General features: G+C 28.7%; 1 protein-coding gene across 3 annotated transcripts; it reads left to right on the forward strand.

Moving 5' to 3' along the window:
* The first annotated feature begins 965 nt into the window (after positions 1 to 965).
* Positions 966 to 3064, forward strand: LOC105116009 (ubiquitin-NEDD8-like protein RUB2). Of its 3 annotated transcripts, none has more exons than XM_011013136.1 (3): positions 966 to 1235; positions 1774 to 2033; positions 2830 to 3064. In XM_011013136.1, the coding sequence occupies exons 1-3, from the start codon at positions 1143 to 1145 to the stop codon at positions 2966 to 2968; spliced, it is 492 nt and encodes a 163-aa protein (XP_011011438.1). In that variant the 5' UTR covers positions 966 to 1142; the 3' UTR covers positions 2969 to 3064. The 3 variants fall into 3 exon arrangements, with proteins under 3 accessions (XP_011011438.1, XP_011011441.1, XP_011011440.1); XM_011013139.1 differs by lacking the exon at positions 2830 to 3064 and adding an exon at positions 2475 to 2784 and having other exon boundaries at positions 971 to 1235; XM_011013138.1 differs by lacking the exon at positions 2830 to 3064 and adding an exon at positions 2488 to 2785 and having other exon boundaries at positions 1062 to 1235.
* Positions 3065 to 13452: the final 10388 nt, after the last annotated feature.

Here is a 13452-nt window from a genome sequence, read left to right on the forward strand (position 1 = left end):
GTTTTTGTGCGATAATGCAAGGATACATTATTTTCTTCTTTGATTGTCTCTCTAATATTCATAGTTTCTAGATAAATCTCAACGTCAAAGATCCATGACAAAAAGTGCATGTATGCTAATACTTATTAAATAAAATCATGAATAAAAAAAAACAATCTTTTAAAACTACTATTCATTTCTTTAGAAATACTTATTCTTCAAGAACTATATTTAATTTGTTTAATTCTTTAGAAAATTACAATACTAATTCTTTAGGAACTTTAAATCTTGATGAATAAAAAGGAATTTTTTTTTGACAAAATAAGTTATAAAACCAAATATATTCCATAAAGTATGAACAATAATGAAAAAATAAAAAAATATTGAAATTAATACAAGCAACCTACCATAAGAGTTCATGTATACCAAGATTTCAATATAAATTAAGTAAAGGGATTGTGCTAATAAGGTGTTCAAAAAAATAAAGAACTAATAAAAACATATATATTTAGAATAAAACTTAAAAGATAAGTTCATGCATTTTCTTGTATATTTTTCTCAATGTTTAGAATATAAGACAAATAGTTTATTTATATATATAAAAAAAACTCAAGTGTCATTGAAAACCAGAAAAAAAACCCAAAAGTTATAAAATTTAAAAAATTTCAATAGATATTCAATATATATAATTATAAATTTAATATCAAGTTAAATAATTTTATAATTGAGAGTTTTTTAAAAATAAAAAAATATCTCTATAGACATGTTTTTTTATGTACTTTTCATTTTAAATATATATAAATTCACTCTAAATTTATTTTTATATTTTTATCTTTATCTTTTCTATCAAATATTTTTTTTATCTCTATAATTTCCAATCTTTATATCCTAAAATACCATCCAAACAATACCATTGCAAAAATTAAAAAGAAGGCAGGTTCAAAGTAATTTCTTAAAATAAATAAATAAAAATTAAACATATCTGAGAACTTCCGTTTCCAACACAATTGAGGAATAATTGTGGGGTCCACCAAAATAAAATCTGTCCTCCAATATTCCACAAAAATAAAATAAAAAGCATCACCAAAATTTTAGCCCATTGTCTTCTTCTATCAATTTTTCTTTCTCTAACGAAGAAAATCGAAAGGAGAAAGCAAAGAAAGATGCAGATCTTTGTTAAGACCTTGACTGGTAAAACCATCACTCTTGAGGTTGAGAGCAGTGACACCATTGACAACGTCAAAGCGAAGATTCAGGTAGACTTCTTCTTTTCTTTTTTTGGGCTCTAGTTGTAATTGATTCCTTTGTGTTTCTTGTTCATAATCTTTATTTTTTTTTAATACGGGTCCTTTTGTTTTAATATATAGTATTATAATTTGTTTCCTTGGAAAAACTATATTTGGTTGTAGGTTTGGTTTGTCTTTCCATAGAGAGAAAATGAGGGTTTTTTTACTTGCAATAGTCATCGTATATATGAATGTTGTTGATTGAGGAATTCGTAGCAAAGAGTGTCTCAAATTAGGTAGGTTGTAATGGAAATTAGCTTTGGGAAAGCTTTTAACATTGAAGTTCAGCTCAGAATTTTCAATAGGAATGAACTATTACGAGTTTATTCATGATTTTCTTGTCATGACTTGACATGGATTTTTTATTATTTTTTTGTTTGGTTTTTGGAGCTCTTTTCCCATATCGAAATGGTTTCCCTGTGAGATTTGGATATTTAGGTTTATATTTATATTTTTTTTCGGGAGTTGATGAATTTGTGCTCAACTATTGGTGATGTGTGTGGTTCAGGACAAGGAAGGCATCCCTCCAGACCAGCAGAGGTTGATTTTCGCTGGTAAGCAATTGGAAGATGGCCGGACTCTTGCTGATTATAACATTCAGAAGGAGTCAACACTTCACTTGGTTTTGAGGCTGAGAGGAGGAACTATGATCAAAGTCAAGACTCTCACTGGAAAAGAAATTGAGATTGACATTGAACCTACTGATACAATTGACCGTATAAAGGAACGTGTTGAGGAGAAGGAAGGAATTCCTCCTGTGCAACAAAGGTAGCTATTGTGATCTCATTCTGTTTTTATTTGGACAGTCAAGCTTAGAAAGGAGGGATGCTCTTGCATGAGTACTTTGAACATGTTTTAAATAATTGGCGGTTCGTTATCTGTTTGTCCATTATCTTTCTTGTTGCATGTACTAATTTTAAGATATGGTAGTATGACTGCATTATCTTTGTTCATTCTGTTAGATTCGACTACATTCTTTTGCTACCCTAAACCATCCACAACTATTTTGTTTTTTGAAATGTGGTCAATGCATTTATCAAAATAGCGAATACAACCTGACTTGACATCACTGTCTGTAATCAATTCCTAGGCGGAGCCTTGTTAGTTTGCTTTAGTAATTGTATCATCCAGTTTCACTTCATGGGCCTTGTTGCTTTCTTACACTTGAATGATGATATGGTCCACTATTATATCATTCCTTCCATTGAGACTCTGGTTGCAGGCTTATTTATGCTGGGAAGCAGCTTGGCGACGACAAGACTGCTCGTGACTACAATATTGAGGGGGGCTCTGTTCTTCATCTTGTGCTTGCTCTCAGGGGCGGTAGTTTTTAGACTCTGCTTATATCATTAGGAAAATCTACGTGCTGAGACTTGTCTGCGACGTGAGGATAACATGATGATATGACATGAATTGTTCAGTGAATTTTATGGACTGTGACTTTATTTGCACGTTGTTTTGTTTGCTGTCTACTATTATATGCTTAGGCTAATACATAATCTCCTGAATCCTTTTGAACTTGTGGGCATGCTTACGCTTCTGATCATATTTTATTGGAAATTAGGGAAGAAAAGGTTCGGTCTTCAGTGGAAAAGATGAGGGAATTGTTCAGGGTTTTGGTCTTCGAGGACGAAGTGATTATAAAAGTAGCTTTGTTGAGCCTACTCAGAAATAAAATCATCTATTCAATTCTGGAGCTTTAAACAACATAAATAAATTCTACAATCATTTAAAGTTAAGAGCTATCTGTAGATATGCAGATTTGTTTTTTTCGAGAATGAAGGCAAGTTCGGTGAATGATGTATCGCAATATGCTAATCCATTGTTTTTTTTTATAAAAACAATATGGGAATGATGATATTTTTTATAGATTATTTCAAATTGGGTTAACTTATTTAACTTGTGGCTTAAGTTATAACTCTTATTATATCTTAGTGAAACTTCTCTCATTGAAAAGAACCAAAATGATCTTATTATAACTCTTATTATACCTTAGACAACAAATAACTTTCTCTTCTCTGTATTATTTTTCAACAATTCTCTATCTTTTGTCTTTTAAATTAGGAATCAAAATGGAAAAAAAAAAGTTTTGGACCAAAATATTTGATCCTCAAACTAAAAGAATAAAAAAAGAACTTTGACAAAACCCTTGAGCAAAATTTAGCAAATTGTCAATTTTTTAATAAAAGGGCTAGCTTTTTTCTTTTTATTCAATTTTGATCCTCTAATTTTTAATTTTATGCAAACAATGATGCAAATAGATTTCAAAAAAATTAAATTAATAACCATCTGAATGAAATTGTTTCGTCGAGGCTATAAAATTCTTATAGAAAATGAGAAAGAATAAATTATAAAGATTAATTTTTAATAAATTTATAGACAAATAAATTATAAAGATTAATTTTTAATAAATATAATGTTAAAGAATTAAATAAAATAAAAAACTCAAAATAATTAAAGGACCGGGGAAAAAAAGAATATCATTTTTAATTTGTAATCTCAAAATAATAAAAATAATGTTTTACGAGGAGAATCATGAGAAATTCATGAACTCTTTTAGGTTTTTGTTAATTTGTAACCTCAGGGTCCGTAGAATGGTTTTTTAGTTTAATAGGGAGCCCATATAATACAGATAGCTATTTGACTAGATTTATGAGTTCCATGCTTGCTCTTGGTTAGAAGCTTAATAGGGGATTGTAACTTATAAGCTTAGGCCAAAAATGATGACTTAAATCCTTGTATGTGAGAGCTTTAAATCCACAGAATGGAATTAAAGAGACTGTAAATTTGTGAGGCATTGTATGTGTGCTTATACAAAGCTGTTATAAAACCAGTTTATTTATGTTAAAAGGAAAGGAACCACCAACGCTTTTTTGTATTCAAAGGCATGGTTCATCGTCCCTAACAATAGTCTTAATGGAATAAAAGAAGCTTTTCCCTTGTACATTAGAAGAAACTAAAATCACTCTTAACTTTTAACTTTTAATGTAGCTTTATTACTATAGATTAAAATAATAAAATTATAATTTTGTCTCCATAAACATAATACAATTCCTCAGGGAAATGGGAGTATAATAGTATTTTATTTTTATTTACGTAATAAAACGACTAACATACTTTTGAAGACAGATTAAAACACTTTGGAGTAGAGGTACTTTCAAATTTTTTTTAGCTGCATAGTAAAATGACCATGCTGCATTAGATTAAAAATGTCTGTCTTTGCCTTGTTTATATATATATATATCGAGTTTGACCATGAGCAATTTAATATTTTATTATATATAATATATTATTTATTTTGAAAAAGTGAATTACATGTGAATGCCCCTGTATGTGTTCTCTGAACGACTTGTATAATACTGTTGGACAACCAAACTTGAGCTTTCATGACAATGTTGTAATTCTCGTAGCATTGTATTCATTCCTGGATGGCACGTGTGATATATATATATATATATATATATATATATATATATGTTTTTTCTATATATCAGGTTTTTTACTAGTGACTTTTTTTTTCCTTCTTTTTCCTCACTCCTCCATGGTTTAAGAGCTTTTCTTTTCGTATTTTTAAAGTACCCATTTAATTTTTTTTAATTTGATTGAAATTTTTTTTGTTGCTATTTTTTTTATTTTAAATAACTTATATAATTTTAATTTTCTTTTGATTTAATTCTTATTAGGTTTTTTTATCTTTCGAATTTGATCTTTATTTTTTAATTATGAATGTGTTTTTAATTAATTTTTTGATTAAATTATTTTTCAATGACACCCCTTAATATTTTACATTTTTTTTAATTTATTTTTTTAATTTCTCAATATTTTAGTTTGTTTTATTTTGTATTATATTTATTCTTTATTTTTTTATTGCTATTTATTTTTTAATTTTTTTATTGAAATTTTTGTTTTCTTTTCATCCCTTAATATTTTTTTATCAGGATTTTGTTAATTTTTTGGGTTATGGGTTTGAAAAACTTGACCGGGTTAGCTTAATTTTTTTTTTTGAATTTTTTTTATAATAAGTTTTTTTATTTCACCATTTTATGAGTTATACTGACTTCATATGTAAAGTAACCAGCTTTACTTGTTAATTCAATTTGGCTAAATCTAATATATTTTTTAATTTGTTATTATTGTTGTTTTTATTTATTTTTTTATCATCTCATCAAATTAATTAAGATTTAATCTGATTTTTAGATTTTATTTATTTCTTTAAAAATATTATCATCATATAAATACCTATTTCTATGCTTAAAAAAATTTGTTCCACTAAACCAGTAATCACTAGAGGTATTGATAAAGTTTGCTTTTTTATACTGCCATTTCATATATGAATATAATAGGAGATTGTGAAAAAGAACAATGTTTTTGGAATGTATTAACATTTCGTGCGTAACTGACCAATCCATTATCCAATCCAAGTTAAAAGAAACTTAAAAGATTTTTTTTTAAAAAAAGATTGAATAAGAACACACAAAATTTGGGGGGGAAAACGCTATCGAGTAGAGGTGGAGCAGGTCTTGATTTCGCTCTTTTACATACACTTGTGTTGAAACTGGTAGGTTCCCGTAGATAAGCTAAGCGTGGCTTTTTTATTTTAAGGTTTGCGGCTCTTTCCATTAAGATAAAAAGATTATTCTTCAAATGTTGACTCAAAATTTATCCCAATCTCTTTCTTTTAATATTTAGCCTCTTGGGCTAATTACTTTGTGTGGTGAATAGTTATAAAACTTGATCTTATATAATATCTGGATTATAAGTTGAAAATGTTAATTCAGGTTTAATTTTTTTACAAGAAAAGATTTCTTTTAACAAATATTAATTTTTTAAAAATTAAAAAAATATTTCTATAAAAAATCATTGATTAAGTCTCACTAGATTTTGTTATGCTCTTTGAATTTGATTGAATCAATTCTCTAATCAGTTTAAAAATAAATTTGATTCGAGACAGGTCAGATCTAATTCAAAGAATAACTAGTCAATTTATTGGAATGAGTTGAGTTTAGCAACTATTGCACATTTTGCTGAAATGTGTGGGAATCAATAAATGTTTAAAGCAAAAAATAAAAATACTAGAGTTACCACCAAGTAATTTAAAAAAAAAACTAGAAATTCTAAAAAACAATACTATTTCTAGATATTTAGGTTTGTGTTAGTTATGTTTGATGGAAGGGAAACATCACTCTTGCCATATACTTTTAAATAAAAAGTTATTTTTATTATGTTTTTCTAAATTTATTTATATTATTATATTTTGATTTTATTCATGATTTATCTTAAAAATGATGTCAATTTAAAAAAATAGAAGACATATAAAACAAAAACTTGACATTAAGCCTTAGAAATATGTAATTTCATTGATTTATGACAATTTTGACATTAATCCCTAAAACTATAAGATTTTATCGATTTAGAAACAAATTATGATGTTAATATCTTAAAATAGAGGAATTTGCTTTTTTAGAAAAAAAAAATGATATTAATCCCTAAAGGTAGATAATTTTGTCAATTTAGAAAGAAAGAAAAAATTGCCTTTAAACCCTAAAGATAGCCAATTTAAAAAAACTTTCACGTTAATCTCTAAAAATAATAGATGGTTTTGTTGGTTTAGAAAAGTTTTGATGTTAATCCCTAAAATAGATGATTTTATTAATTTAGGAAAAAAAAGGCATTAATCCTTAAAAATAGGTGATGTCATTGGTTTATAAAATTCTTGAAATTAAACCCCAAAAAGGAAGATTTCATTGATTTAAAAAAAAAAAAATTTCTTTCAAAATTTTTTTTTGATAATGAATGAAAATATCTTAAAATAATATATCAGACCCACCATAGATTTTTAAAAGGGTTTTGAAATGTTAACCCATAAGGCTTTTTTTAATATGAGCCAAATCTCAATAAATTTTATAAATAAGTTATAAAACTTTTATGTGAAAACATGCAATATAGTAAATATTTTTTTTATTTTTCTCTATTTTGTTTTTAGAAATAACGACATGCAAATGAAAATACTAAAATGACACAATAATTAATAAAATTGCATGAAATATTAAATAGATGCAAAAAATTTTATCATTCATAATTAAAGAAGCATGCAACATTTAAATTAAAGTTTTATTTATGCGCCATCATCTAAAAAAAAAAGTATCTCAAAAGTCTAACTTTTATCATTCCCAATTAAGGTTACAAGCAAACCTAAACGCATTTATTCTTCTTCTTCCTTTTTTTTTTTAACATAAAAGATATGTAAAACCCAAACTAAACACACTTAAACCCTAAAAACTCAAACTTTAAGTTCTATGCTTGCATTTTTCATATATTTAGCCATCATACCTTAACTTCTTTTATTATGTTGTACATGAATAGAATCTATTTATGTTATGTAATATTAGAAAGAAAAAGGTGGTTGTTCTATTAATAGGACCAAATGAGTGACTTTTATATTGATTCCTCTCTGAGGGGTTGATTTTGAATGACTTTCTGTTGTTTCCATGATTACGTCTATTCCTTTAATTCAGAATCAGGAGCTCTAATTCTTATTTGATGGCCTTTGCTTATATCGCTCCCTCTTTCTTTGGTCAAGGTCACCGAAATAACTAACGATTGAAATAACTAACGATTGAAAGGTAAACGTGAGAATGAAGTGGGAGGGTCAGAGGGTCTGCTTTACTGGAAATTAAATATTAAAAGGAAATGAAAACTGATTAGAACTTAAAAGTATATTTTTATTAAGATTTTATATTATTAATTTGTATTTTAAGTATTAATAACTTCTTAACTAAAACATGTTTTATAATAACATATCTAATAATATAAAATACCTTTAATTTATGATAAATATTCATCTTAAATACAGGTCTATCACATAAATAAAAAGATTGATTGATGAGTTTAAGTACTGAAATTGAAAGGACAAAAAGATGACTAAACTTAGAAAAGAGATGCTGGTGCAGTCCAAACTGGAACACTGTTCAATAATTGGGTCATATCTAGAGTTATAGATCTTGGATTTAGGTTTACTTTATATGGATGAAAATGTAAGATATAAGCCTACAACTTTCATGCGGAGGTCTGGTTTTAAAAAGACCATTTTCAAGTCCAAATTATATCAACAACAAAGAAGTTTGAAAATATCCTGCAGCTTAGATACTATTCAGTGTTCAGCCCATATTTAGAGTTCTAGAAGTCTAAATGACCTCTATTTTTTTTGGAAAGCTAAGACAATTTCCTACAACTTTTATATGGAGGTCTAATTCAAATTTTAATGTTATCAATGATGTTTTTGGGCAGACAAGAGAAGGTATAGATTGTCACCAAATCAAGAGTTGACTACCCACTCATCAATTAGTCATCAAATCAATAGTTTCTGATTTTAGCCTATAAAAGGAGGCATTTGCCATACATTTAGGCATCTTAGTTTCTAAATTAAGATCATGCTCTTGCTTTCTCTCTTTGTATTTTTATAATGCTTTAAGTTTTGTTTTCATTAATATTTTGTTTATGCCTTTCAATTCTTTTTCTTTACTTAGTTAACTTTTATCTTATTTATGTTCTTATCTTCTTTATTTATATTTCTCTCTTTCATTATGTTTAGCTAAGTTTATTATGTCAATGTGAAAAGGTTACATTAATGGTGTAAGAACAAGTATGATGTAAACTTAATATGGACTTTAATGTTTAATACTAATATGTTTTGTATTTGTTATCTTATTCACTCTTTAATACTTTGCTTGTTAAATAACTAATCTAGATTTATGTTGTATAACATTTGGTACAATAAATACTTGGCACTTTTATAGCCCATACTGTATGGTATAACCGACACCTATGCTATGAAAGGAACTTGATTTGTTGTTAACATAAGTTATAATTATGAATGCCTGATCAGATTTACAAGTATTAACACTAATCGAATAAGATAACTGATGTAATCATGTTAACAATTTATAATTTGAATGAAACCTTCTTTGTGTGTGGTTTCCAATTGAATAATAAGAGTTTATACTATACTTGTTTGACATACCATTAGTGGAACCTCTAACCTTGAAGATTCTCTAACCTTGACATTTGTTGTTATCATTGTTTAATCCTTACGTTAATCTTCCATCTCAAAGTTCTCATCAACTTCTTCTTTTTCTTCTTCTTCTATTATTATTATTATTACTATTATTATTATTATTATTATTATTATTATTATTATTATTATTATTATTATTATTATTGTTACTATTGTTGTTGTTGTATTATTATTATCTATAATTTATACAATTAACCTCCCTGTAGTTTGATTAGTACTTAAAAGTGCATTTTTATCAAGGCTTTATATTATCATTTTGTACTTGAAGTATTAATAACTCCTTAACTAGAACATGTTTTGTAATAACCAGTCTAATAATATAAGATACCTTTAATTTATGGTAAATGCTCATTTTAAATACAAGTTTTCTTATAATTCAAAGGATTGATTGTTGTGATTAACTATTGGAAGTGAAAGGACAAAGAAAAGGCTAAGCTTACGAAGGAGATGCCGATTCACTTCAAATTCGAACACTGTTCAGTCATCGGATCATATCTAGAGCTATAGATCTTGGATTTCATATTAATTTATACGGCTGGAAAGATAACAAATAGTCCTACAACTTTCATGGGTATGGAAAGACCCAAATTTGCCATTTTCAAATTCAAAGTTTGGCCAGAAAAGAGAAGTCCGAATCTGTCTTGTAATCCAGCCCAAATACTACTCAAAGTTTTACCCATAACTGTAGTTATAGAAGTCCAAATGATCTGAAATTTGGTGGGTGGAAGGAAAAGACAATTTCCAACAACTTTCATGAAGTGAACTAGCTCAAATTCGGATGGTAGAAATGAGATTTCATCCATACGAGAGCATGAGGGCTATCCACCACGTCCACTAGCAGCACTACTCAGTATTTTAGACATATCTCGAGCTGTAGTGATCCAAATGATCTGAAATTTGGTGGATGGGAGGAAACTCCAATTTCCAACAACTTTCATGAAGAGAACTTTGCAAAATTCTAATTGCATTAATGTCAATTCAGCCATCCAAAAGGCTTGAGTGATGTTTTCCACCAAGTCCACTAATCAATAGTTGGCCACTTCATCCACATGAATAGTTTTGAATTTTAGCCTATAAAAGGAGGCATTTGCCATTCATTTGGGCATTTGTTTTCCATATCAAGATCATGTTCTTGCTCTTTCTCTTTATATTGTTGTAATGCTTAAGTTTTGCTTTTATTAATCTCTTATTCATGCTTTTCATTTCCTTTACTATACTTAGTTAACTTATATCATGTTTATGTTCTTATATTGTTTCTTTAAGTTTTTCTCCTTCATAATATCTAGCTATGTTAATTATGTCAAGGTGAAAAGGTTTCACTAATGGTGTTAGGATAAGTAAATATAAACTCAATATGGACATCCATGCTTATATCCTAAACAACTTGCTATTAACATATCTTATCATTCTTATCTTATTAATTCTTAATACCTTGTTAAATGGATAATCTAGCTTTGAGTTGTGTAACAATTGGTACATCAAATACTTGATCCTTCATAGTATACGGCCGACATCGTTATTATGAGAGGAACTTGATTTGTTGTTAACATAAGTTAGCATCATGAATACTTGATAAAAGTTATAAGTATGGTGTTATGTAAATAAGATGATTAATATGATTATGTTGATAATTAATAAAGAGTTTATACCTTACTTATCTCTAATACTATTAGTGTATTCTCTAACCTTGACATTTGTTTTTATCATTGTATAATCTTCACATTAATTTTACATCTCAAAGTCCTCTTTAACTCATCTTTACCACCACCACCATCATTGTTGTTGTTGTTGTTGTTTTTATTTATAATTTATATAGTTAACCTCTCTGTGGTTCGACCCCGGTCTTGCCGGGTTATTTATTACTTTGACACTCCTGCACTTGGGATAAGACATCAACTCTTTGATATCAACTCTTTGATCACTTCTGCACTTGGGATAAGACATCAACTCTTTGATTGTGTCAAGTTTTTGGCGTCGTTGCCGGGGAGGTAAATTCTTATATAAATTATAATATTTATTTTATTTTCGCTTTTCATTTTGTTTTGTATCTAACTTTTGTTTCTTTTGTTTTGTTTCCTTCTACTTTTATTTTCTTTATCCTTTTATTTTCTTCCTACACGTGCATTAGAGTTTGATCACGTACATTAAGTGGTATACTTTATAGGGTATCCTCATCATTTTCAGAAAAAATGGTCGAAGAAGATAACCAGTCACTTCATAATGAGAATAATGAGAATAACCGACTTAGAACACTTAGAGACCATTGAACCTTACAAGAACAAGTGCACCTTCATGCATAATTTTCCCTCCTGATGCATCTCACTTTAATTTTAAGCCAGGTATTATTTAACTTTTACCTTCTTTTCATGGCTTAGATCTAGAAAATCCATACTTGCATTTGAGAGAATTTGAAGAAGTTTGTAACACCTATAATGACTTAAATTGTAGCATGAACACCATCATATTAAAGCTTTTTCCTTTTTTATTAAAAGATAAAGCTAAAACATGGCTACAAAATCTTAGGTCAGGATCCATTCATGCTTGGGATGAAATGCAACAACAATTTTTAAAGACATTTTTTCCATCTCATAGAACAAACCCATTCAAAAGACAAATCACAACATTCACTCAAAAACTAGGAGAAACATTTTACCAATGTTGGGATAGGTATCGGGACTTACTTAATACTTGCCCTTATCATGGTTTTGAAACATGGAGATTGGTTTCACATTTTTATGAAGGGTTAACACCTAAAGATAGACAAATGGTGGAATTGATGTGCAATGGAACTTTTGAAAATAAAGACCCTAATGAAGCAATGTAGTACCTAGACTTGCTAGCTGAAAATGCTCAAAATTGGGACACTACAGGAACTTATGAGGCACCAGGTAAGACTCAATCTCATACATCTAATGGAGGTATGTACAACCTTAGGGAAGATCATGATCTCCAAGCCAAATTTGCATCTTTAGCTAGAAAAGTTGAGGCACTAGAATTAAAAAAAAGTGGTTAATTAAAATCTATTCAAGACATTGTGTGTCAAATCTGTGAAACCAATGAATATTCAACCAATGACTGTCCAACTTTGCCTTCTTTTAAGAAATGTCTCCATGAACAAGCCCATGCTTTAAACAATTTCCAAAGGCCCAATCATAACCCATACTCACAAACATATAACCCTGGTTGGAGAAATCACTCAAATTTCAGTTGGAATAATGGTAACAATAATGCACAAACTTCACAGCCATCATTTCAAGCAAACCATAATTTTCAAAATTCTCATAGATATGTACCTCCTTATGCTCCACCTCCTAGAAGAAATCTGGAGGAAACATTGCATGCATTCATTGAAAAGCAGGAGACAATCAACACTCAAAATGCTCAAATCATGGCAGATATAAAAGATGGTCTTGCAAAATTCACATCTACTCTCAGTTTTCAAGAGAAAGGTAAGTTTCCATCTCAACCACAGCAAAATCCCAAGGGGCAATACAATGCAAATGCAAGTAGTTCCGCAAACCATCACATGGATCAAGTCAAATCAGTCATCACTCTTTGTAGTGGTAAGGTTATTGAAAAACCCACTCTTGAACCTTGTGAGAAAGATGATGAGTTAATCTCCGAGGGTAAGGAAGGGGTTGAAGCTGAACATTGCAAAGAAAAGACTGATTCTCTGCCAGCACTTCCATTTCCTCATGCCATGACCAAATAAAGAAAAGTCAATCACAACTTTGAAATCTTTGAAACTTTCAAACATGTAAGGATCAATATACCTTTGTTGGATGCTATTAAACAAGTTCCTTCTTATGCTAAATTTTTGAAAGATCTGTGCGCTGTGAAGAAAAAACTGAATGTGAAAAAGAAAGCCTTTTTAGCCGAACAAGTAAGTGTCATTCTTCAGAACAATAATGCTTTGAAATATAAAAACCCTGGTTGTCCTATAATTTCGTGCTTTATTGGAGAACATAAAATTGAAAGAGCTTTACTTGATCTTGGAGCTAGTGTGAATTTACTTCCATATTCAGTCTTTCAAAGTCTCAATCTAGGTGAGTTAAAACCAATTTATGTAACTCTGTTACTCGTTGATAGATCTGTAAAAGTGCCTAGAGGAAT

This window comes from Populus euphratica, unplaced genomic scaffold, assembly GCF_000495115.2.
Source record: "Populus euphratica unplaced genomic scaffold, PopEup_1.0 scaffold831.1, whole genome shotgun sequence".
NCBI classification, from domain to species: Eukaryota; Viridiplantae; Streptophyta; class Magnoliopsida; order Malpighiales; family Salicaceae; genus Populus; species Populus euphratica.